At 41.8% G+C, this 25,086-nt stretch overlaps 1 protein-coding gene across 8 annotated transcripts in view; it reads left to right on the forward strand.

Moving 5' to 3' along the window:
* The first annotated feature begins 666 nt into the window (after nucleotides 1-666).
* Nucleotides 667-25,086, forward strand: part of ARID1B (AT-rich interaction domain 1B) — a 505,408-nt gene continuing 480,988 nt past the window's right edge. For all 8 annotated transcript variants that reach the window (XM_066615941.1, XM_066615976.1, XM_066615949.1 and 5 more), the window contains exon 1: nucleotides 667-1,921. In XM_066615941.1, coding sequence (XP_066472038.1) covers nucleotides 725-1,921 — 1,197 coding nt within the window. In that variant the 5' untranslated portion in view covers nucleotides 667-724. The remainder of the gene's footprint in view (nucleotides 1,922-25,086) is intronic.

Below are 25,086 nucleotides of genomic sequence, written 5' to 3' on the forward strand. Positions count from 1 at the left end.
ATGATCTTTGGTTTACTGAAATACGTTTTTATTCCTGGAAGCATTTTGCCCCTTCCTTTGCTCCTCACCCCACAGCAGTTCCACCTTGCTCCTCTCCCCATAGCAGCTCCCCCTCCCCATAGCAGTTCCCCCCTTGTTCTTCTCCCCATGGCAGTTCCTCCCTCCCTGCTCCTCTCCCCATAGCAGTTCCCCCCTTGCTCTCCTCCGCACAGTAGTTCCTTCCTTGCTCCTCTCCCCATAGCAGCCCCCCTTTTCCCCCTAGGAGGAGAGTTAATTGGGTTTTCTCTTAACCCACCCCCTCTTTTGCAATGTTGCCATGATCATGGCTGCGCAAGTGGCAGCGGCTCCGGCGGGTGCGAGCAAGAACAAGGGCCAGAGCCCGAGTTTGCCGGGCAACCTGAGCCAGGATCTGGGCTCCTCCGGCGGCCCCCTAGGAGGAGGGGCAGCAGCTGCCGGCGGTGCCGGTCCGGGCTCCTCTCCTCTCCCGGGGGCCGGAGACGGGACCAGGAGCGGCGGCGGCGGCAGCCTGAACGATGTGGAGCCCCGTCTCCTGCACCAGCACGGCGAGCTGAGCATGGCCAGCAGCGCGGCTTGCGCCGCAGCCAGCAAGGCTACGGGCAGCAGCACTTGCAGCGGCGGCTCCTGCGCGGAGTCGGCTCTGAGAGAAGCCGCGGGCTCGTCGGGCTTGGCTTCCGCCTCTGCCTCCTCCTCTTCCAGCCGGGCTATGGAGACGGGGCTGCTCCCCAACCACAAGTTGCGAGGCGCCGGAGGCGACCCCGCGCCCGCCCGCCACCCCCGGGCCCCGCAGCACCCCCGTGCCCACCACCTCCACCTCCATGCCCACCACCACCTCCTGCAGCAGCAGCAGCAGCAGCTCAATCAATTCCAGCCGCCGCCGCCGCCGACGCAGCACAACAACAGCGGCGGCGGCGGCGCTGCTCAGCCCGGCGGCGCAGACATGGAGCAGCAACATGGAGGCAAGGACGGCGGCTTGGGGGCGCAGGCCGAGCCTCAGGGCCAGCCGCAGCCCCCGCTGAAGAAAGGCGGGGACGAGGAAGAGCCGCCGCCGGACAAGATGGGCGAGCAGCACCTCGGCGGCCGCTACGACCACCCCGGCTTGGGCGGCCAGCCGCAGCAGCAGCAGCAGCAGCAGCCGCCTCAGGGAGCGGGCGGCGGCGGCGGCCCCTCCGCGGTGGGTGTCTCGGAGTTCAACAGCTACTACGGCGGCGCTGGCGGCGGAGGCGCCTCCTCGGCGAGCCGGGCCGGGCCTTGCTTTGATCAACATGGCGGACAACAAAGCCCCGGGATGGGGCTAGCGCACCCCGCGGCGGCCCCCAACAGCCTGGACCCCGCGCCCAACTCGCACGAGGGCTACGCCAACAGCCAGTACAACCACTACCCCGGCGCCTACAGCCGGCCTGGCGGCGGCGGCGCAACAGCCGCGGCGGCAGGAGGCGGCTATGGGGGCTCGTCCTCCGCCTTCGGGGCGCTGAGCTCCTCCAGGCAGCAGCAGCAGGGCGTGATGCTGGGCCCCGGCGGAGGCAGCCTGGGCAAGGCGCCGGGGGCCGCCGGCTTCCAGCGCTTCTCCGGGCAGAACCAGCACCCGTCGGGGGCCACCCCGACCCTGAACCAGCTGCTCACCTCCCCCAGCCCCATGATGAGGAGCTACGGCACGGGCTACCCCGACTATGGCAACCCCGGGGCTGCCACCACGCAGCAGGCTCAGGGAGTAGCAGCAGCGGCGGCGGCCGCCTCAGCAGCAGCAGCTCCGGGGAGCCAGCAGGCAGGAGCGGGCTTGGGCATGGGCAAGGACGTGGGCTCCCAGTATGGAGCTGCCAGCCCTGCCTGGGCAACAGCACAACAAAGAAGTCACCCGGCCATGAGCCCTGGGAACTCTGGACAGGCCATCGGCAGGAGCCAGGTAACAATGGGGAGCCCCAAGAGCAGCGAGGGTGGCTGGGTGGGTGGCTAGGCGAGCCTGACTTTCTTCTAATTTACTTTTCTCTTACTCCATCTCAACTCCTTGCTGCCTCCCAGGGTTGGATAATGCACAGTGTCTGACTCTGATTAGGTTAGGGAGGCATCACTGGGGTGGGGTGGGGTGGCTTGCTTTCCTGCTGAAAATCAGATCCTTTTGCTACACAACACATGAGCTCCACTCCACCCAGTGCTCCTACCCCAGGCACATTAGAAATCTGAACACACCAGGCCCTGAGGAGAACCACTTTGGAGTGGGGAAGGGAGGAACCAATGTCATCACCAGCACAGCCTGCGAAATAACACTCTTTCCTTTCCTGTCCTGATTTATTTCTCTTCTGGAGGAAACAGGCCTTTCAGCTTATTGGTACATTGTGCCTCTTGGATGAAATGGGGTATTGATAACCTTGCAGAACTGTGTCGGTGTGTGCCATAGTCCTAAAAAAAGGGTATGCCTCCTAGTTTTATTTTTCCTTTTGCATGTGGCTTTGGTCTTGTCAACAAGTCTGAAAACAGTTAAAAAGCATGTGAGATATTATAAAATAGAAAGCAATTGTGGTTTCTCTCACTTAAATACAGATAAAACTCTATGATACATCAGGGGGGAGATGCCCTCTTTCCCTAACTAAAAAGACCTGGATGTTGCAAGTCAGCTCAACTTGTAATTTCCAGTTAGTTATATCCTGAAAATTGCCCGATCAATAGATATCAGATTGTAATTGGGTCATGTTTATAGAAATTGCCATTTTTGCCACCTTTAAAGCCATAGGAAACAACTCAGTACTCTTGATGTTTCTTGCTCTGCAGACTGAGCCTAAAGAGTGACTTGATCTCCTTTGCAAGGTTTGGAATTTGAATTGTGGAGGTAAACTGGCTGTAATAGTCTCCAGACAGCTGCCTCTGAGTTGACATCTAATCTGCCATCTGATTGGCTCCTCTCTCACCATTGGGCATTTAGTATTGCTGATGTAAATAGAATTGCTGAGCAGTACAGTCACAAAAATTCTTGCCACAAATAATAACTGAGCAGTTTTGCTCACCGATGCAAGGTTCAGTTTTGTAGAAGAAGCCGAAATAACAGTTGGCAATTGTATTTAGATAGTTGAGACTGAAAGGGCTTCAGCAAACCAGCGACTATTGAAAAATCCATCATTTTTTAAATTAAGGATTTAGATTTTTACTGCATCTTTACTGAAATTTATATTGCTTTGTAGCTTCCTTGCTAATAAATTTGAAAGGTTTTCTGTAGCTGGATGTGTGAATAAATATGTTAAAAACTAAGTGATAGTTATTTATACCGTTATGACTTCTTACCAGCATATTTATAGCAGAACAGTTTGTGGAAATGTACGCCGATATTATAAGAACTGTGTTGGTGTGACTGAATCCTCATCTAATACTTATCCTGCACAGACAGAATGATATATTACTTATTTTAGCATCAGATTTTTTAGTATTAGTTTTATTTGTCTGCTTGTTATCTCTCTTTGTGTGCCCCCAAATCTTCAGGTATATAACATCTTACATAAAAGATTTCTGCTTATTCATGTTATTGGTGTGTCTTTTTTGGTTTGTTTTAAGTCATTTTTATAAATCCAGAAAGTCATTTTTTTAACAAATGTGTTTTGCATTTGGATTTCATAGATCAGAAACAGCAGTCATCATGCTCCATTTAGTTCTGTTGATATAAAAAATAAAATACAAGCTTATGCTTTGATTTGTTGGGAAGTGAATTATGTAAAAAAGGGAGTAACAGTAGATTTAAGTTTTATTGGGGACCTTTTAACTTCCTTAACAAGATGATGTTATTATGAACTGCTATATCTTTGAATATGCTTTTTAGGAATGGGTCCAATAGACATGAATTCCTATGTATGTCTCTTGAGACTTCAAAAAGCTTGATTTTAGAGTAAAAGGCATTTTAAAATGATTACGTCCTAGAGTAGACACTGGCTGCAGTAGTGAGTGATGAGCTAACCTGAACAAATAATTTGAACCTCGGTCAGGTTGAAAACATATTTGTCCATTGTCTACAGACCAATGCTCTAATGTTTTTCTTCTTGTTTTTCTTTTTTTAAAATAGGGAAGTAAGAATGAAGTGAGTTAATTTTTTTCTTTTGACTTTTCCAATATATAAGGATTTGTAGAAACAAAGATTTGTTAGGTAATCAAAAACTCCCTTTAATTTTTAAAAATTTGCTTTGTCTCCTTTGTTTTATACAGTAGGCTGTTTAAAATGTATCATTTTAATACATAGAAATGACATAGCAAGGAGGGTTGGAGGTAAACGCCACTTTCATAAGCTGTTTCTTCATGATATGAATTCTTAGCATTACAGTATTTTAATTTTTATTGAAATGAAAACAAATTCATTATGTCCTCATCACGACCCTTGGACACAGTTTGTACTTTACTGGCTCATGTCGTGCTTGTAGTAGCAAATTTCTGTTAGGTACCATAGTGTACAGGATGCAGTTAGACTGTATTTTGGCAAGGTTTTAAACTTTAATTTGTCACATAACATCTACAACAGCCATTGTTCATTAGTCATGTTTTTGTTCCTTTTTATTACAATTTAATATCTGAGCCACACAGAGATAAATTTAAGAAGAGGGTGGTCTTAAACATTGTATTACTTTTAAAAATCAGATGTTACTGACAGAGAAAAGAATTTGCTTGCTATCCTGTTGTTTCCTTACATATAAACCAAAACTGTAGACATACATTTTAGCTTCCATATCCCTATGGGTGAAAGCACTGTGCATTTGGAATGCGTGGACTAGAATATTTGTTGTCACGTATCTTAGGTCTGATACTGCTTCAAATGTATGTGTATTGTATCTGTTTATAAATGCACGTGTTTGTGTGTGCATATTTATCTGTAGTTATCTTTGTACAGATGTGCACAATATAATTAATTTTACTTACAAGCACTTTAACCTTTCTCATAAAATAAAAGAAAAAGACAGAATACAATATACTAACTGGAAACTTGATGACATTATTATTGCTTATTGGTGTCTACTTTTATTTTTTAGTATGGGGGGGCAGAGATGGATTCCATCATCAACAGGATAGGCTCTCTCATTCGCTTTTTAAAGGCATTTAAATAAATGTGGCTGCTTTTTTTCATAACACTTGCCTTCTGTAAAGGGATCTCCTATGGCAGAAAGAAAAGAAGAAACCCAAATCTAGAGCAGTGTATTGTTTTTCAGTTTTAATATTGTTGCAGATAAGGTCTTAATAGTACAATTAGGAGGAAGATGCATACTCTTACCAACCATTATTTAATAGTTTTGTGACTGTGTACCATTAGTAGGAGTCACATGACTCAGTTTATTTTAAGTTCTAGTTCATCACATTTCAGGGATTTCATACACATTAGAAAATATAAATTTGTACATAATATGTGATAATACGTTTATGTTTCTTGCTTTTCCTCTCTTGGAATATCTAGTTTCACTGAATATTGACAAATCATTAGACAATTCAGTCTAGTTGCTGATATATCTTTTCTAAAATGCATGCTGTGGGCATTGTTTGTCGAGTAGTCGAGCTTGCTTCTGCAACTCTCTTTATGGTAGCTGCATCCCATTTTGTCCAAGCTTTGTCTTAAGTAAAGATTGCAAGAGCAGGACCAGTGGTTGAAGACTTTCTGATGTGTCAGCCAGGTGTCTATTGATTCTCAGGATAGTAGCAGGAAAAGAGAAGTCATTTCCCATTATGTGCTTATTCAGAGCTAAATTTCTTACTATAATTTTTATCTAGAAATAAATTATAATGGGAGCAATATCAAGAATTAGTAGCAACTGTCTTTACTTATTAGCACTATAGAAGATCAGTGTGCATTGGTTTCCTTGGTAGTAAGAGTGATGGAATATTGAAGTTTAAGTAGAAATTTGTATGCAAGAAAACTGCATGCAACAATTGTGGTCAATGAGTTCCTTTTTGCAGAATTTCCACTATGTCAGAAGCATGTTGTATGTATTTTCCTTAGGGAAAAAGCATAAAATTATAGCTGTAGCTTGATTGGCTAATGCAAAAGGTAAATCCATACATGATAGGCATAACTCCTTCTTTAATAATATAGGCCTCTATCCTGTTATCTTTGTGCATATTAGTAGGATGCAGGCAAGGTGCTGTTTGCAAGGATCTTCCCCTTCCAATAGACTTCAAGTGCTGTTGAGGGGAAAGGAATGCCTTCATCTCCATGCAACTGACAGCACCAAACATTGGTTTATAGTGTGTGCATGAAGCAGGAGCAGGATGCATACATGCCCCCTCAGGTGTCAAATGCAGATTATTTTACCCCCTCCCCCCCTGCTGTGCATCACTTTGGGGCATATGTAGAATCAGATCCAGAAGGATAATCCAGACACAGAAACCTATTTTAATGCATAAATAGTTTTTGCTGGATTGGAATGATATGTGTTCTAGAATTTCATTTTGGTGTGTTGTGTTTTTTTTTTTGCTTATTGCTAGGACCAAAAAATTTCTCATTTTTAGGAACCAGCTCTAAACTGAATAAATTAAAAAAATTACTAGCCCTTATCTTCAAATATGTAGGTTATTTGGTGACTGGACTCCGGGGATATTTTTAGTTGTGTTCAATGTGCTTACTAAGCATTTTGAGTCCAGTATGAGTGACCTGAAATGTTCATCAGCTGCAGCTTAAGTAGTAGTATGTGTTTTGGTTCTTGTAATTGCCCTCATTTTTGCCTTATATTTCTGTAAGTTTTAAAATGTGTCATTTATTAGAAGGCACTGAAGATTCTCTGTGGATATGTAAAGCAGTGGTATCTCACTTGCTGAGCCTGCTTAAGGCTTGAGAATTTTAGATCCCAAAAGTGTTTAGCTGTGCAATATCAGAATACATTTCAGCATTGTGATTATTTTACCATTTGGTATATCTGAATTTTTCAATTTTGTGGCTATTTACATATGGTAGAAATGCTTTTCTTTTCTAGGGTGGGGATGGTACTTAAATTAATTTAGGTTTACTTTGCCAATATACCTTAGTGGTTTTCAAACTTCATTTTAGAACTAAAGTGGAAATAATATGGGCTCCAAGGAGTAGATTCTTGTCCTGTGTTGCCAATGCTTCCCTCAATCTCTTTTAGTCATGAGGATCTATATAAGGATCTACATAAGGCATTTATCCATGTAGTTTGGAGCATCTTGTTTTCCTGGATTCCAAAAATATATTTTATTCTTTAAAACAAGAGCCTTTCTAAGATACTATGTATAATTTATTTCTGCTTCATTTTAACATTTAAAGAGTCTGTTTTACGGTCAAAAGATCCAAAAATCTGCTTCCCATATTACAGTATTAAGTTATAAGAGTGCAGCTACAGATAATTCCTCTGACTGAAATTGTGATAGAGTTGATATTTGTGTTTAGTGCAAGAAAGGCATAGAAGCAGCTTAGTGCATCCAGTTTTCTGAAGCCTTAATTCAGCATACAGGGATTTTGGATGGCATGTCTAGTAGTCACAGAACGAGTGTCTCAGAGAGTGTCATAAAAGGTGACATTACACTAAGATCAAAAGGTAAATAGGTTAGTGCTTGCCTTGGAGGTCAATTTTAAGAATTTCAATAGATGAAGAAATACTGTTTATAAGGAGATTTCAGAGGGAGGTTTTTCCAACAGCATTATTTTTAGTTTTAGTGTCTTTATGAACTTAGATTTACTCTGCTTTTTCATTTCACAAGCAAGAAAAATGGCCATGTGTAAGTAGATTCATGTTTTGTGTGTTTGTCCAAGTGCTTTAAATTCAAAATAATGCTTCACATCTCTTACTTTTTCCGGTTACACATTCAGTGACACCTGTGGAAGGATGTTAGCCAGTGCAAAACATAGTTAAAACAAGAATCACAGGTTATCACAGGGCTTCTACATTCAGAACTATTTCAGGCTCATTTACAAAATGGGCTAATTCAAAATATGTTACAACATGAAAATATATAAAAGACAATGGATATTGATATCACAGTACCATTGCACAAGATGTTCTGTTTTCACATCAGTACTTTGGTTTGGTATTAGGAATTCTGCCCTTCATAGAATATATAAATATACAAACTGTTACGAAGTTGCTGAAATAATTGAATTTTCTTGTCACTGTACACTATGTAAAACGTACAGTACTGCTCAAATAGTGTTAACAATAAAAACAGGTATTTTGTAATTTAATCATATTGTGACATGATAATTAGTGTTCTAACATTTATAATAACAAAGCTGTAACTGTTTCAGTCGTATGAGCTACTATAATTAACAATAAAAAGGAAAAATTGTTTATAACCAATATTTTTCCGTAGCTGTGAGAAAATTGAGAAATACTAGGAGAACTGAAGAAAAAGTCAATAACATTTCAAATGATGAAAAAGTCAATAAAATAATCGAATATAGAAAACATATATATACTTTTGTGCTGGTTCTTAGCTGATGCCCCTTTATATTACAGTATTACTTACTTTGGAAATGCAACACATTTACTTCCCTTTTCCTTGAGTTCTCAACACTTAAAACAATCACTTTTAGACTGAACTTTTAAGACTTTTTTTAACTCTAGGGCACCATGCACACTGATGGCGCTATATAAATAATAATATTCAGTATATTATTTGGAGTCATGTACTGTATAGTACATGTACTCTACAGAACTTGCAGCCAAATCCTAAGCTGCCCAGGGTGCGCGGCTGCAACAGCATCAAGAGCGGCCACCGCAGCATCCTGCACGCCTCAGCCTGCAGCGGTCAGCGCCTTGGGAGAAGGGAATTTTCATCCCCTTCTCCCAGGTAAGGGAAGCAGCCCCGCAGTGGGGCTACTCACTTTACAGTAAGGTAAAGGTGTTTGTGTAGGGCGCTGCCTCCTTCCTGTCCGCCCTTTCTCAGTCTTCCGCTTCCTCCCTGCCCTCTTTCCACCCTCCACCTGCCTCCTCCCTCCCCAGAACACCTCCTCCGCCCCCTCCCCGCCCCTGCTTACCGTGCCACGGCTTGGCAGTCCGTGAGAGCGCCAAGCAGCGGAGGACAGGCCCCCGTCCAGCGCTAACCCAGTGCTGGGCTAGCACGGGTGCTGGCCCGGCGGTAAGCCTCGCAGACGTGCCTTACAGCACATTTGCAACAGTGCGCTCCGGCAGAAAGCTGGAGCACTGAGCTCAGAATTGGGCTCTTGGGCTGCTATTGCATCAAATACTTTCATTCATTTTGGGTTCTTCCCCCACCCTACCCCTGTAATAATGCCTGGGTAAAGAGCAGTTCGGGATTAGAAATAATTATTTTTAAAAAGATACAAGACAACATATCGATACATCTGTCAGCTACTATAAGTACTATGAGACATTTTCTTCTGTGCTTTATAGATGCTGCTTTTTATGGCTTTTTCCCTTCAACTTACTTTGTTTGATTTCTGTGCTAATCTGACAGCATGCTTAGATCAGGGATTTATTTTTTTAATAATGAGTGTTCTGATAAATTAATTGGTTGTAGAAGAAAGTAATGAATAAGTGCTTTTGTATGGTTATGTAAACCAAAGTTCCATTGATCACAATAGCAAACTGATCATGGCTGTGCAGGTAATATTTAAATATGTCTGCAAAACCACACATTGTTAAAAGTTTTTGTTAATCCCTAAACAGGTATTTTCTGTGGGATATTTTTCTTTTCTGGAAATGTTTTATTTAAAAGGAAAGTTAGAATGCTTGTCTTATGAAATAATTTTAGATGAAAATGTATTTTTCATTGTTAACTAGAATGATCTCCTTCCAGTTTTCCTGATCATTGTGCAAAGTATTTTTCTGCTGCTCCTATCAGTAGTCTGCTTACACATGTAAATCTGCTACATTTTTGCATGCTCAAACATGGTTCAGTCTTGCCTTCTCACATGGAAGTTAATTGATTTCATAATAGCTTATTCCAGCTAAAACCCTGTAAGACTGCCTACTTGATAGTTGACCTAAATCACAATTTGGCTGTATCTAACAAAGAGATTCATGAAATATCTTGTGAAAGAGGAACAGGCCAATTTTTGCAATAGTGTTTCATGGGCATAGAAAGATGTTTAAAGCAGACTTCATTCTTGAATTGATAAGAATAAATGGGATGACCTTCTGGACAAGCGAACAAAATTTCAAGGTATGATTTTGTGGTGCAGGTCCATATCCTCCATGTATAGTTTTTGGTTGAAGTTCACCTTGGGGGGATTTTCATTGTTCAGATTTAACTTCCAGGAACAAAGGACAAAATAGTCATGTATGAACTATACATTTTTAATTTTAAGAGATGATTTTGCCATGCAGGTCCATACCCTCCACGGACTGTTTTTGGTTGAAGAGATTTGAAGGGGAGTTTATAGTGGACCTGTTTGTTGGAAACTCTCAAAAAACCTTTGAGCTTGCACACCACTCTGGATTACACCTCAGGTGTTAGGCATGAAAATGGTTCTGTCAGTGTTGTTGAGGCCATAGTTGAATGGTTCTGTTTCAGTTTACTGCCGACTTCTATCAGGCAAATGCAATCCACCAGACCGGGGTGCCCAAACCCCGGCCCAGGGGCCACTTGCGACCCTCAGGGACTCCCAATCTGGCCCCCAGGGAGCCCCCAGTCTCCAATGAGCTTCTGTCCCCCAGAGATTTGCTGGAGCCTGCGCTGACCCGATGCAACTGCTCTCACCGTGATGGCCAACTGTACGACCTTTCATGTGAGCTGTGGGACGAGGGCTCCCTCCACTGCTTGCTGTTTCACATCTGTGATGCAGCAGTGGCAGCAAAGGAAAGGCTGGCATTGCTTTGTGCAAGGCCTTTTATAGGCCATGAGCTACTACAAGACCTTCATTCATTCATATAAGGTCCATCTCTAATGTATTCATTTATGTAAATTTATTCAAATTTGAAATGTAAATTAACTTTTTTTCCTGGCCCCCAACACCATGTCAGAGAGATGATGTGGTCCTCCTGCCGAAAAGTTTGGACACCCCTGCTCCAGACCATGTATCACCAGATTGCTAGTCAGTTGCTCAAAAAACTAAAGTCATGCATACCTGCACTACATACATATTGCATTCCACTAGGAAGGTGTCATGAAATTGTTCTCAGAATTGAAAGCTGGATCTGTATATGAGGTGAATTTTTTTCTGTTGCTTCAGCTTCCTGAACTCTGTTTAGGTAAACTGGCCTTTTTGAGTCTGTTGAATTATATGGTTGTATATAAGCAGAATCCATTTATTCAGCGTGAATGGTTATTACATATTGTGAGAGGCAAGAACATAGGTTGGAAGGGGTAGTTTTAGGATTGTTTGGCATAGCATCCAAATCCTATACATATACTAACAATGCTGGAATAATGCCTCTGCAGTGTTTGAGTAATGGCATGGTTTCTTATAAGATTTGATAAAGTGCACCATTGGCGTGCCCAATTCTAAGCATAAATTTGCTCTCCAAGTAGAAGTTTATTCTTGCATAGAAATCACCTGTTATTCTATATATAACAGTTTGTTTCAGTCAAACATTGTTAGACTTCTTTATTTGACTTATTAACCTTCTTTATTAGACTTCTTTATTGTCTGAAGTGCTCAAACAATTGCTAGAAAGATGTAATTAATAGTCTCTTGATTTTGAAAAAAGTAAAGGAGGTGTATTATGGTTACTATATAAAGAATTTGCTGACTTTATTTGCTGTGTCTTAATCTGAAGGCCACTGAGATCTGTGTAATCCATGTGCTAAAATTTCAGTTGGAAATGCTTTTGTGTGGGCATGTTTTTTATGTGTTCCTTGCAAGTATTAAATCTGAGCCAATGTTGTCATTCTCAGTCTTCCTTATTAAAGGGAAACTCCTGATAGGAGAGGGGGTGTGGATCAGACTTGTAAAAATATTTTAAATTCCTATGCAACAGCATCAAACTTTTAGGCATTTGGACAACTGAGCCCTGTAGATTTTTTCAGCCTGGGTGTAGAAAACAGACCCAAGCTGACCACTTGTATATTTTATGGAAGCACACTATGCAAAACTAATTTGTGTTTGAGAGTGCTGTTTAGTAAGCCATAAGTGTAAAATATGAAAATAAAATGTATTTGGCATTAGAGTCGAGAATTTCAGTGGAGCGCATTGGAGTACAATGAGAAATTATTATGGTGGTCAGAGTTAATTTTATTTTCTAGTTCCTCCAATAAATGAAGATAAGCAATTGACTTCAGTGACACAAATAGTTTGCATTCCTTGTGTACTGTCAGGGTGATATTTGTAATGATGTTTATAGTTAACTGTTATTCATATCCCCTGTGTTTGCTGTAAGATTTTTTTTTTTAACTTGGGAAATAACCAGCCTCCACTAACGTCATTTTAGTGTTTCTATTTTTCTCTGTACTCAGTTGCACAGCATGAGAAGAAAAAAAAAAGGCTGGTGCCTGGAATTGATTCAAAATGTGGTATGTATTAGAGTCTGTAAAAGTTTCTCACATGAAGCAAAGTGGTTTGCTTGCATGGCATCACATGATCAAAATATTTTTACCCTTGGTGCTGCCAGAAGCTATCTATTGCTTTTCAACAATCTCAGTTGTTGGGCTCCATGCCAAGATGTTTAAGACAGCCCCTTACGTGAGCTGTTCCATTCTTAACCTCCTTGACTGAAGTGCCGTGACCTTCACATATGTAGATTAGCCATGTGCTCTGTGAATTGAAACTTGCTGCCTCAGGAAGAAAGGGTTTTCTTTTTATTCCTGAGGGAATTTGACAGCCATTCATCCCTGACCTGGGCAGAGGTAATGCAAGGAAATTGGATTCAAATGGAATGCATGTATAGATAACACACAGGCAGTATACACAGACAAGTAGCTCTCCTGCCTGGCAGAGGAAAGAATAATTCACTGACTGACAAAGATAAGCTGCTGATTTGGATGCTGTGAAAAAGAAGTGTAATGAGAGAAGTTTAGGGGATATTTTGTTTGTTTGGAGTAATAGTTTTTAGCTGCTCGTGGTTCGATTGTGCATTTACCAGAGTCTGTTTCTTTGTAGTGTTATGAAGCTAAGCTTTTCTTCCCTTTGTATGAGTACTGGATCTAATTAAAACCCTTAGAAAATTAAACGTATTCATGTGTTTTTACAAGCTTTCTTTAAATAATGCCTTAACTTTTAAAAGGTACACATTTCCTTATGTGTTTTGAAAAGGGTAGAGTCAACCAATCTTAATGAAGCACCTTATGAATTCAACAAAAAGAGGAAAAAAAGTTGAATTAATTTGTACAGTGTGATTGGGTGCAAATGAAATTCCCTGTTAATCAGCTGTAGCTGTTGCTTGAAAACAGATTTCTGGGTTTTTGGCTGACTACAGCAAAACATTAGTGCTGTATGCAAATATATGGAAAATATTTTGGGGTAAACTTTTATATTTTGTATTATTGCCCATACAGTTTTACTTGCTAATAAAATAGAGATTTGACCAAGTTTTCAGATAATTGAGATTCAGTTTTTGGGTGGGACCCATAGTTGTCTTTCCTCAGAACAAGGACTCTTCTTCAGAAAGAGTGCCACAGGAATTTGGGGAAAGGTCATTTATTAGGAGGGATGTGAACCCCCCACTGGCAGCATGGTGTGCTTTGTCAATTGTCAGAAACCTGATGGTGTGCCTTGACAATTTTAGTGCTTTGTCAGTGTGCCATGAGATGAAAACGGTTGAAATTTGCTGCTCTGGAGGAAGGGGAATTGTGGATACCACTTATTGTATAAAGGAAAATACATTGATAGTAATCAGTGATTATGAAAGAGAAATTATGGCCCTCTCTAGAAGATTTCAGCCGCATCCAGAGAAGATGCTGGCTCTTGCCTGGGCCAGGAGACAGGAGACCATCAGCCTTACCCAATCAGTTAAATACAGGAAATGAAATGCTCCCCCATTTGTTGTACCAGTGCTGGGAACTCCAAATAGGCACCCTTTGTAGGTGCTTATGGTGCTTGAAAGGTTTTCTGGTTATCATAAATTTAAATGTTCTGTGATTGTATCACCTGTCTTTCCATCGGACAGTAGCTACTGCCCAAAAGGACAGCAGGAGGAAATGTTTTAGTGATACCTGTTTACTTGGTGGGAGTAAAGTTGGATACTTGACCATCTCTTCATTTGCCTTGGCCAGCTTTGCAGGAAAGGCTTGATTAAAGGTATTGCAGTCTCCTCCTTTCTTGCTTGGCAGCTGGATTGCTGTTTGGAGAGAATTATATTTTTACAGCCTTTTTGGGATTTTTGTTGTGCTCAGCAGTCTGCATGCAGGGTCTGGTCTTAAGTGCAGAATAAAATAGTCAAATCTAGTTCCTTTTTTCAGCTCTCTGTTCTCATGTGTGGGCCACAATCCTATTCACACGAATGGGAGTAAGCTCCATTTGATGTAGTGACATTTACTTCTCAATAGATATGTATGAGATTCAGCTACTTTTCTTTCTCAGTGTTCATTTGTAGAATATTGGTAGAAGTGTTTGAAAATGGTGTTATTTACTCAGAAGTAAGCCCATTGTGTTCAGTAAGACTTGGGCTGTAACCCTATCTTACTTATCCGAAACAAACACCTCTAAATATTGGGCATTGAAAGGCATTGAGAAGATATTCCATACTCATTGTTCTGGGCGCTGTATATGTTTACACAAAATTTATTGTAATTTCCCTTCTAATCTCCAAATGCATTTGGATATTTCCTTTTTTAATTTTAATTTTTTAGAATCAGCTATTCAGGCTGAGTTTTTCTTCTCAGATTTGTTATCTACCCAGGAGAGTTGCTTGCCCTGTGCTAGCCCTTTAATCCAGTGGGGTAGCTTGTATTAATTAAAGGCACATCGTCTTCTTTAACTTATGCAAGTCCAAACCAACTTGCATTTCCGAAGCTAGGAGAAAAAGTGTATGCGCTTGAATTTTAAAATGAAATTTGCTGTTGCTTTTGTTGCACTTAGTTAAAATATGAAATGTGTCGTTTGCGGTTTTTGCATTTTAAGATTGTCTTGGAAAGTACAAGCAGTGAAGAGCACGTCACAAACCCCCAAGATGCTTCCATATAATGCACCAAAGTAGAAGACATTATGATGTTTCCATTTCCAAAGGTTCAGAATTCTCTGCTTCCTGCCAAGCTCTGTCCCTGTCCCTTCCCTCTTTTAAAGTCCTTTTGATATCTCAAACTGCCACCCCCTGCAGAGAAGTCTGGTAGCATGTGTCTTGTCACTTTAAGATTCAGTGCTTAGGAATATGTGAGGAATCATGAGTGTATTTGAATATTTTCTAGCTTCCTATTCAGACTTCCTGTATAAGATCCTGACACCTTTCTGAAGAGGGGCCACACATATTGACTTCTAAAGTTGGAGACCGAAGGTGGCAATATTTAAAGTTTACAGCACCAGAAATATGGAAGTAGGTAGATGTTGTTTGTATAACTGAAGCCATCTCAGTATTTAACATTAAAAAATCCTTCGTGAACAGCAGCAGATTAAGAAACAATGCTGAGAGTATGTCATTTTATAAAGAGGTTTTATTTAAAATATTCATTATACTATTTTGTTTTATTAATGTCTTTTACTCACAGTACCTGGTTGTTGTACTCTACTTCTTTTATGAGCACGTTATATTGAAAGCTTCACCGTGCCTGTTTCTCAGAAGCTTTCTCATATTTTCTAGCTTTCTATTCAGACTTCCCCAAATAAGTTCCAGAAGTATTGGGTTCATATAGGCCTCATGGACTTGATGCATATTGCAGCAGTAAGACTTCAGGTGATTTGGACTAGAGCATGTAAATAATGTTTGTTACGATTGCAGATGAATCCCAAGCCATTTGAAGCATATTTCACAAGACAATTTGTCTTTTCAACAGTTTCTTGTTATTATACTGAAGCAAATGTGTATGTAATCCCCTTATGACATTTTTTTTACTTGACAAGCACCTGACTTCTCACATCATGAAGTCCTTCTTGACTCCTTTGTGGTGTAACGGATTTGATTTCTGTTAATTAAAAAAAAAAAAAGGTACTCTTTGCCATAAAGCACAGCTTAGGAGACTTTATAACCATTCATAAAATCATTGCATTACTCATTCTTACAAAATTTATTTATTTTAAAATTGTGATATTTCAAAATGCGGAGTTGAGTTTGTAGAGAAATAGAACACAGGTTTAGCCTGCACAAGCTGATAAGCCTTACCATTATATGTTTCACCGCCTTTAAGTCCTTAACTTTGCAGTTCCAAAACCCTCTAGGAGTTTGGGAGCCACAGTAAATCTTTGCAGAGGAGGGGGGAATGCCAGGGGCGATGGGGACTTTGTTTTACTCACCACCAGCAGCAGCAGCCTTCCTGGGGCATGGGGAGCCCTGCAGAAGCCCTGTACCTCCTTCCCGCCCACCCCAGAGTATTGTGTTGGCGGAGCTCAGCCGATGCAAGACTCGGTCTCTCTGTCGGCGTAGAGGCTTCTGCAGGGCTCTGAATGCCTCTGGGAGGCTGGTGCTGGTGAGTAAAATGAAGCCCCGTTGCCCCTGGTAGCTGTGTGATGCTGGGGATTGCATTGCTGCATTTCCCCACCTCCCTGCTCTGAGCTCTTGAAGGGGACGTCTTAAATTTTGCAGTTGCTGGGCCTGCATGCTCCTCTTTCTCTTCCCCACAACCTCCAAGCTCTTAAAGGGACATCATTATTTATTACAGCATTGTCAGTTTCTGTGTTGTTGTCATTCTGTGTTGTTGGAATAATAAAGAAATTAACCCCTGACCCTTGCCAGCTACATTGACCTCTCCCTCAGTGTCCAGTGTTGCCTCTGCAGTGGCAGGGATGATGCTGGATGCAAAGCACTTACCTGTCACCCTCAGTATCCAGTGCCACCATGGTTGCTGCTCTCCTCCCTCAGTGTCCAGTGCTGCAGCAGCTATATCATCTAATGTCCTTGGAGGGAATACTGGGCTCAGGCTATTGGAGGAGGCTGCAGTGCTGGACACCAAGGAAGAGAGGTAAGGCCCCCCCCCGTCCCTTACAGTGTAAGAAGAGGATGGAATCAGTCTGGACTCCATGGAGGCAGGAGGCTGGGGGGAGGTGATGGTTGAGCATAGGGTATCTTATGGGATTATGGTTTTCTCTCAGGATAAAATTCCTGTCAGTCCAGTGAAGGCATAGTTGCACATGTGATCCCCATTAAGTCCTATTTATATTATATGCAGGAAAGTTCCTCTTTCTAATGGTCCAATTCTAACTGCCTGAGCTTCAGCGCCAGCGTTCGGTGTCCGCATGTGTTGTAAAGCATGTTTACAGCACTGCGGGAGGACGGAGCACTGGCACTGGGCCCAGCACCAGGAGGATGCTGACCAGCAGTGAGTAGCACCAACAACTGGTGGGGCATGTATTCAGGGTGGGGGAAAGCATTCCAGGGTGAGGGAGGACAGAGCAAGGGAAGGTGCCAGGATGGGAGTGGGTGGGATGTGGCGGAGGCCTCCTTTGCTGGATGCTATCCTCCATGTCAGACTGTAAAGCCCAACATGGAGGTTCTCAAGTCTGTGTCAGCAAAATAGCCGGCGTGGACTTGAAAAGACCAATTGCAGGGCTTTTCTCAAGCAACCTCCAGTGAGAGGCTTCTCCACACCTGTGAGATACAGCGGTTGCCATTTTGACTCTGCTGTTCTATCAGGTGTTGGGAAGCATAGGATTGGGGTTTAAGTCATTTTGCTGAGAATCCAAGTTTTCTGATCTCTAAGCCTGACTTATAAGTAGGACCTCCTATATACAAATACAAGTTCTAAGTAAAACATGGAGCTCCCTCTTAGTGCAGGGGTCTGCAAACTTTGTGGCCAATGGGCCACACCAAATATCTGGCACAATGCTGAAAGCCAGAAAAAAAAATTTAAATATAAAATTCAAATAAATACGTTGGAGATGGAACTTAGAAGAATGAAGGCGCAATCCTGAGGCACACTTGTGCGATGGCCCGGGAGGTGCACTGGCCCATGGAGGCTGAATTCAGCCTCTGTGCCAGTGGAGGGACCAAGCCTTGTATCAGCTGAGCTCCGCCAACGCAAGACTTTGGGTTGGTTGGGGAGGAGGCAGGAGGGAGGGAGACGTTCCTGGGTGGGGAGAGGGCAGGCAGTGGGCAACCCTGGGGGTGGGCAGGCGGAGAGCAGGAGACTGGGCTGGGACCCAGCAGTTATGCCGGATCCCAGTCCCATTCCCCAAGCAGTGCAGAGCAGCTTCAAGCCCCTCCACTATCCTCGGACTTGTGCCACTTCAGCAGTAGACCATAGGCACTGCAGTGGTTTATCCAGGGGTAAGGGGAAGAGTTTCCCCTTACCTTGGGCTGAGCCACTGTGGTGCCCTATCTCGCGCTGGATACAGCGCAGCCCTCCTAGCTTGCCAGTTCCAGTGCAAGATAGGATTGTGCCCTGAATAAATGAATGAATGGGCTCAGATTTCCAGGATTACTCCAAGCACTAACAAACACCACAGAAATAAAGCACACTCAAATAGACCCCCATTCCCCCAACCCAAAAGCACAGATCTTTGGTCAGCTGGGCCAGAGGCTCTTAGGGGACCAGAAGCTGGCTGTGGGCCAGATAGAGGCTCGCTGTGAGCCGCATCTGGCCCCTGGGCCAGGGTTTGGAAACCCCTGTCTTAGTGTAATAATTGTTCAGCAATTAACCTGCTTGACTTACTTGAGTAACTGTCACAGGTAGAACAATTCACCTTCTAACTGTAATCCAGAACACTGTGAGTTTATGAGTTCCCATTGCAGGCTTTGGAACACCAAAGCTCAGAGAATGCATTGGGAATATCTGCTTTCCCAAATGTTCTGACAGTGGGAAAACCCTGGTTGTGCTATTAATTTTCTTTTTGTGTGGCAGTCTTCTAATATAAAAAATTGGCTTTCGGTGCTATGCAGTCTGTTGTGTTTTGACTTGGGTCTGCTGGAACTGGATCTGTACATCTGGGTAATTAAATATTTGCCATTAACACACTCAAGTTTCACTACTTTTAAAACCATTTGAGTAGTAATTGTTGCTTCTGAAGAACTTACTAAGAGCTGTGTTAAGCTGTGCACTTACTACTTCAACTGCAGTTTTCATTTCTACCCCCAGCATGAACAAATGTGCTTTTGATTGTGTAACATTTCAGTGATAATGTGCAACAACTTTTGCATCATATGTTTCTGTTGCTGCTGTGTTACACCATCCGCATGTGCTGCTGTCTGTTAGGGGTGGAAATTATCCTCTTGTATACAGAGAAGTTGCAAAAGCAAGTGTGACATAACATTAAAATCCAGTTCAAAGCATCTTTTCTTAGAAATCCCATTGATTTCAGTGAAACTTTCTTTCTCAGAGTGTCCCAGTCCTGTGCATGCTCATTTAGAAGTAAAATCATCTGAGTTTAGTGGGACTGATACTCTATCCATATGTTACTCTGAGTGAGGTAGTAAACTACAGTGATAGATTCTGGACTGTTTCATTTCAAACTGTGAGGACAAAGTCATATTTCTTCATTCTTTCTCATACAGAATGTCTTGCATGTAGTAAACCAGCAAATCTGGGATTGGTCTGTGCTATAGCTTTCATCGAGAGTGCTATATGCTGTGAATTGTTTTGATTGAGGAAGCATTCTAAACTATGACCCCAGACACCTATAGTCTGAAGTAGAAGAGTGCAGTTCCACTACCTCAGCTCACTGCTTTACTCTGAGCATAATAGCTCCTACTCCCAGATATGTATGCAAGGTCTTAGAATTCTAAAGTGAAAACATTATTTCATTATTTCCAGCATGGTAAAGGGAAATATCTCTGTGTTAACATGTCCATTTTTAATTGTTGCTAACATAGCTTTTTAATGCTTGCTTAGCTTCCAAACTGATTCCAAAGCCTATCTGTTTGTGTGCATATGTATCGTATAAGGAATATTACCACCTCAAACAACATGTTTGTTAGGACTGGTTTCTGAAAGATCTGTGTTTATAGTTTTTGCTGAGACCTTTAGTGTTATAAAAATATGCATTATTCTGGAGACAGAGGTGCTTTCTTAAGGTTGTCTGAAATGTTTTAACTTTAGTAGCAAATGAGGTGTGAATCAAATTGTCAAATAGATGGATGCCAAATTATTGCAGCACTCTACTCTTTAAAGTAGCTGGCAGTGTACTGGGAAAGGTGTGAGCCTAACAGTTAAATGTGTAAACAGCACCTTTCTCCTTCATTATACCTGGTTTCTCACCACTTCTCTTTGTACTATGAGGACCTAAATTGGTGCAGGAGATGTCACAGCTGTTCTCAAAGTGTTAGTTTATGATGTCTGTATCAGAAATGCAGTTCAAAACTATGCAGTGTATAAGTGGGGGAAAAATGGATATAAGGCCATTAATTTTAAGAACTTCTCCCTCAAATATGAAGAAAGGTGCAGCAATCAAAAATTAATTTTACTGAGTATTTTCTAAGATTCTGTAAGAAATCTAAACTTTTAATGCTTAAAATAGATGTTTGGTGTATTTTGCAAGACATTTTGTGTTACATTGAATGTAGTTGTGTAATTCTTTTTTAATGTTGTCTGAAAAAAGAAAATAAGAAAAGGCCCATCTTGTCCAGCATCCTCTTTCCCACAGTGGCCCAGTCATCTGCGTTTTGGAAGTTCTCAAGCAAAAGGGAAAAAAAAATACTTCTCCCTCATCATTCCTTCCCTGTCTGGTCTTCAGAGATAGGCCCGCTGCCAAACCTGGAGGTATTGCATAGCTACCATGACTATTTGCCATTGATACATCTGTCCTCCTTGAATTTTTCCAGCCCTCTTTCAAAGCCATCCAAGCTAGTGGCCATAGCTGCATCTTGTGGCAGTGAATTCCCCTGATTAATTCTATGCTATGAGAAACAGCACCTCTGAGTCCTAAATATCCTACCAGTCTCCCAACAATATAAACAGTGTATGTATGTTTCATTGGATGATCCTTGGTTCTAGTACTGTAAAAGTGGAAGAAAACTTCTCTATACCATACAGTGGTGTAGCTAATGATTGTGTAGCCTGGTGCCAAGCTTAAAATGTTGCCCCGGAAGTGATGCCACAACCAGAAGTGACGTCACACCCGGGCTTTTAAAAAAGTAAAAATTGGGAGGTGGGTAAAAATCCACCTCTTCCCACCAGCAGCTTGCCACCTAACTGCTCTGCCTTGACAGTGGCATAGCTAAGGTGTCTATCTGCTACCTGGGATCAAGGAAGATTTGTAGCCCCAGACAAAATCAAATTAATAAAGTAAATAAATAAAAAAGTGTGCCCTTGATAGGTTCGAGACACTGTGCTGGGGTGAAGAGGGATGGTTATTCTCCCCTTGCTAAATATAAGAGGAGCACCACTTGAAAAAAGTGCCTTTTGCCCAGTTAGCAGGGGTAACTGTATTATGATAAATGGAAATGAGAGCTGACTCATATTAACACCTTATTGGTTTCATGCTGTATCATGATAACATGTCATTGCAACATGTCAGTAACATGATAATATGTCACTGGCTCTCAGAACAATCAGTCTCATAGGTCAGTTTTAAGGTAAAGAAACCCACTTTTTGTTTCATAAGACAGTTGTGTTTTCATTTTCTGCTTAATTGGCCATAACTTTTGATAGAATACAGATATTCCAGTGCGGTTTGTTTCATTGCATTCAGCATTAAATTACCTTTCCAGTGTTATATAACTTAATGGTATTATTCATACATATCAAGATTTTCACAATTTTGCTTACTAGTGTCAAGCTCAGCTTGTTGCCCCCCCTAAAGCTTGATGCCCAGCACAACTGCTGCAGCCTGTACCCCCTTGGCTAAGCCACTGATACCATACATAATATTATCAGTCCCAGTCATGCCCTCTTTTCATTGCCTTTTTCCAAGCTAAAAAGTCCAAAAGATCATTGTAGCCTTTCCTCTGAAGGAAGGTGCTCCAGCCTTCTGAAACTGTACACAGTATTCCCAAAGTGGCCACACCATAGATTGTATAGGGGCATTGCAATATTAGTAATCTTAAAATTTGTCTTCTTACCAACTGTGGTGCTGTACGTTGACATTTTCATTGACCTATCCACCATGTTCTCAAGAGATGTGTCTGGCTCATCACCAACAGTTTAGAGCCCAATCCTATCCAACTTTCCAGCACCAATGCAGTGCCAGTTGGGTGTGTGCTGCATTCTGTGGTGGGGGGAGCAGTCACATAGGCCTCCTCAAGGTAGAGGAATGTTTGTTCCCTTGGGGCAGCATTGCAGTTGCATCAGCACTGGAAAGTTGGATAGGATTGGGCCCTCATACTCTAGTAGTGTATGTATGGTGGGATCTCAGCATTTTAATAGTGTAATATCTAAATGGTATTAGAATATTTTTAACCCATGCATCTCATAATTGATGAATGAGGAAAGTTCTCATTTTGTGTGCTCACTGCTCAGTGGTTAAACTAGCAAGTAACATGAGTGACAGTTGTACTTTCGGACTGCACAATCTTTCTTGATCCTGTTACTCTCTGGCCTACTGATTAGAGACCCAATCCTATCCAACTTTTCAGCACTGATGCAGCTGTGCTAATGGGGTGTACACTGCATCCTGGGGTGAGGAGGACAGTCAAGGAGGTCTCCTTAAGGTAAGGGAACATTTGTTCTCTTACCTTGGGGCTGCATTGTGGCTGTATCGGTGCTGGAAAGTTGGATAGGATTGGCCTTAGATCAGCAGGGGTCAAAATGGGGTTTAACACAGCTTCCATTGTGGATTGCAGGTGGTTGGATCTGACATTTGGGAAATGCCTCATTTAAATGACATTTGTCTGAAAAATGAACATATTTTCAAGTTCCTAAATTGATGTTTCTGAAACAGTTTTTCCTGTGAAAGTTCCCTCTCCTAATCCAGAGATTGTTAAAGGGTGTGGAAAACTGCATATATGGAGTTTTCATTTTTTGAATTCCTTTTCCAAATGCCACCACAGTCTCCCCTTTTATAATGTGAAGTTAATTCTTCAAGTACAGAAGTCTGACATCCCTCCATTTTGTTGTATGCCTAGCTTTGGCCTGTTTTCTGGTTGTCGTATTGCTCACTGTTACTTGGTATATTCGTGGTTTCCAAATGTTTTAACATTGGAGCCCAGTTTTTAAAATGATACTCTATTGGGACCCACCTAGCTTTACACACTGTACAAGGACTTCAAAAAAAAAAAAAGTGATCTAGAACAGTGTTTTTCAAGATTTGTCTTCCACTGTACCACTTCACTTGATCCACCTATTCGAAGTACCACAGAAGTAACTGGAGATGACATCATCACCAGTTACTTCTGGGCTGGGAGGCCAGGTACAATACAATGAAAGAGGCTCAGGGTGGAATGGAGTGCTTTTTTGAGCTCTGCCCACTGAACCAAGTCTCCTATCGCTGTTTGTTGCCTCATGTACCTGTCTTACTGCTGGGTGGCAGGAGTTCAGGGGTCTTGTGAGTACCACCAGACACCACCTCAGGTACCCATACCACTGGTGGAGAAACACTGATCTAGAAAGAAGCAATATTTTTATCTATTTATTTACAGGTAATTATTTGCAAAAATTTCAATTCATTTATTGTAATGAGGTAACTCTCATGAATAGCAAGACTTGAGGGGCTTAGTTATGTGACCCAACCTTCACCTGTCTCCACTACCTGTCACTGACAGACTTGGAAAAAAACGCATAAAAAAAAAAGTTGCTCCTATATTTCTCTCCCTATATTTACACAAGCTTGCAAACTGCAAGAGCTCATGTGTTTGCAGGACAATTAGCTGATTTTTTGAATAGTCTCAGGGCTTGAGGCAATTAATTATCTCAGTTTCTCAAACTGTGGGTCGGAACCCACTAGGTGGGTGGCGAGCCAATTTCTGGTGGCTTCCCATTCCTTTCAATATTTTATTTTTAGTATATTATGCTTGATGCTACCATGGCATGTAACTGTATTTGGAGAAATATTACAGATCTATACTTTTTACAGACTACTCTGAATATGCTTTTAACAATGATTGTAAATGGGACTTACTCCTGGGTAAGTGTGGGTGGGATTGCAACCTAGAATTGTTAAAAATTTTCCTGCTTGATGATGATGCATCTGGTCATGACATCACTTCCAGTGGGCCCTGACAGATTGTCATGCTAAAAAAATGAGTGCTAAAATGAGTGCTCATTCTAAAAAATCCCGGTGCTAAATGTGTGAGAATCATTGAGTTATCTGATCTTTCAAACACCCGTATTTTCATTGGAGGCTCTGCAGTCCGAAACCCGAAATCGGATTGGGTCCCGACCTACAGTTTCAAAAACGCTGGGATAGATTATATGCCTGTTTCATGTGAGAGATGTAAAAATGACTTGCATATAATTTAGGATCACCCTCGGAATCCAAGTCTGTGATGAACTCCATGGTTACAGTAAGGTTCCTGCTGTATCCCACTCCAGCCATTTGGGTGGAGTGGGATAAAAGAGTGGGAAAAAAGAAATATTATTAAGAATATTTATATACTGCTTTTTAACACGAGTAGTTTACAAAATGGTTTTCATTTTATTTACATAAAATAAATCAATGAATTGTTCTCTGTGCCTAAAGGGCTCACAATCTCAAAAAAAAATACAGAAGAAACACCAGCAGCAGCCACTGGAAAAGATGTCATCCTGGAGTGAAGAGGGATTGTTGCTCTCATCCTGCTAAATATAAGAGGGCACAACTTTGATAGGTGCCACTTATGCCATCCCAGCGTTGGCAAAGGATATGCAAGCAAATTTGGAGGAAATTTGGGAGCAACTGCAATGCAACGTAAGAAGTTGTACTCAGAAGATAGTGAGTCACTAGTATGCGCACAAATTGCCTTTGCGTGCCTAAAAAACCCTTGCATCCCATCTTGTATACTTACACAGAAGTAATGTGGAAGGGGCACAAGTTAGATAAATGATTCTCATAATTATCAAAATTCTTGTTTCTACTGTTGCTACTTAAGAAAGAAGAGCAAAACAACTTTTATTTATCACCTTTATTACTGCCCTGCCTTTCTCTCCTTTGTAAATTAGTTCTATTGAAATTGTCAGCTACCATGCCTCAGTCTGTCAGGACAGTCTCTGAATTAGACAAATTTACTTTTCAGTGGCTAGAATGTCACCCCAACCACTCTCTTT

This window comes from Tiliqua scincoides, chromosome 1 (assembly GCF_035046505.1).
Source record: "Tiliqua scincoides isolate rTilSci1 chromosome 1, rTilSci1.hap2, whole genome shotgun sequence".
In the NCBI taxonomy this organism is placed as follows: Eukaryota; Metazoa; Chordata; class Lepidosauria; order Squamata; family Scincidae; genus Tiliqua; species Tiliqua scincoides.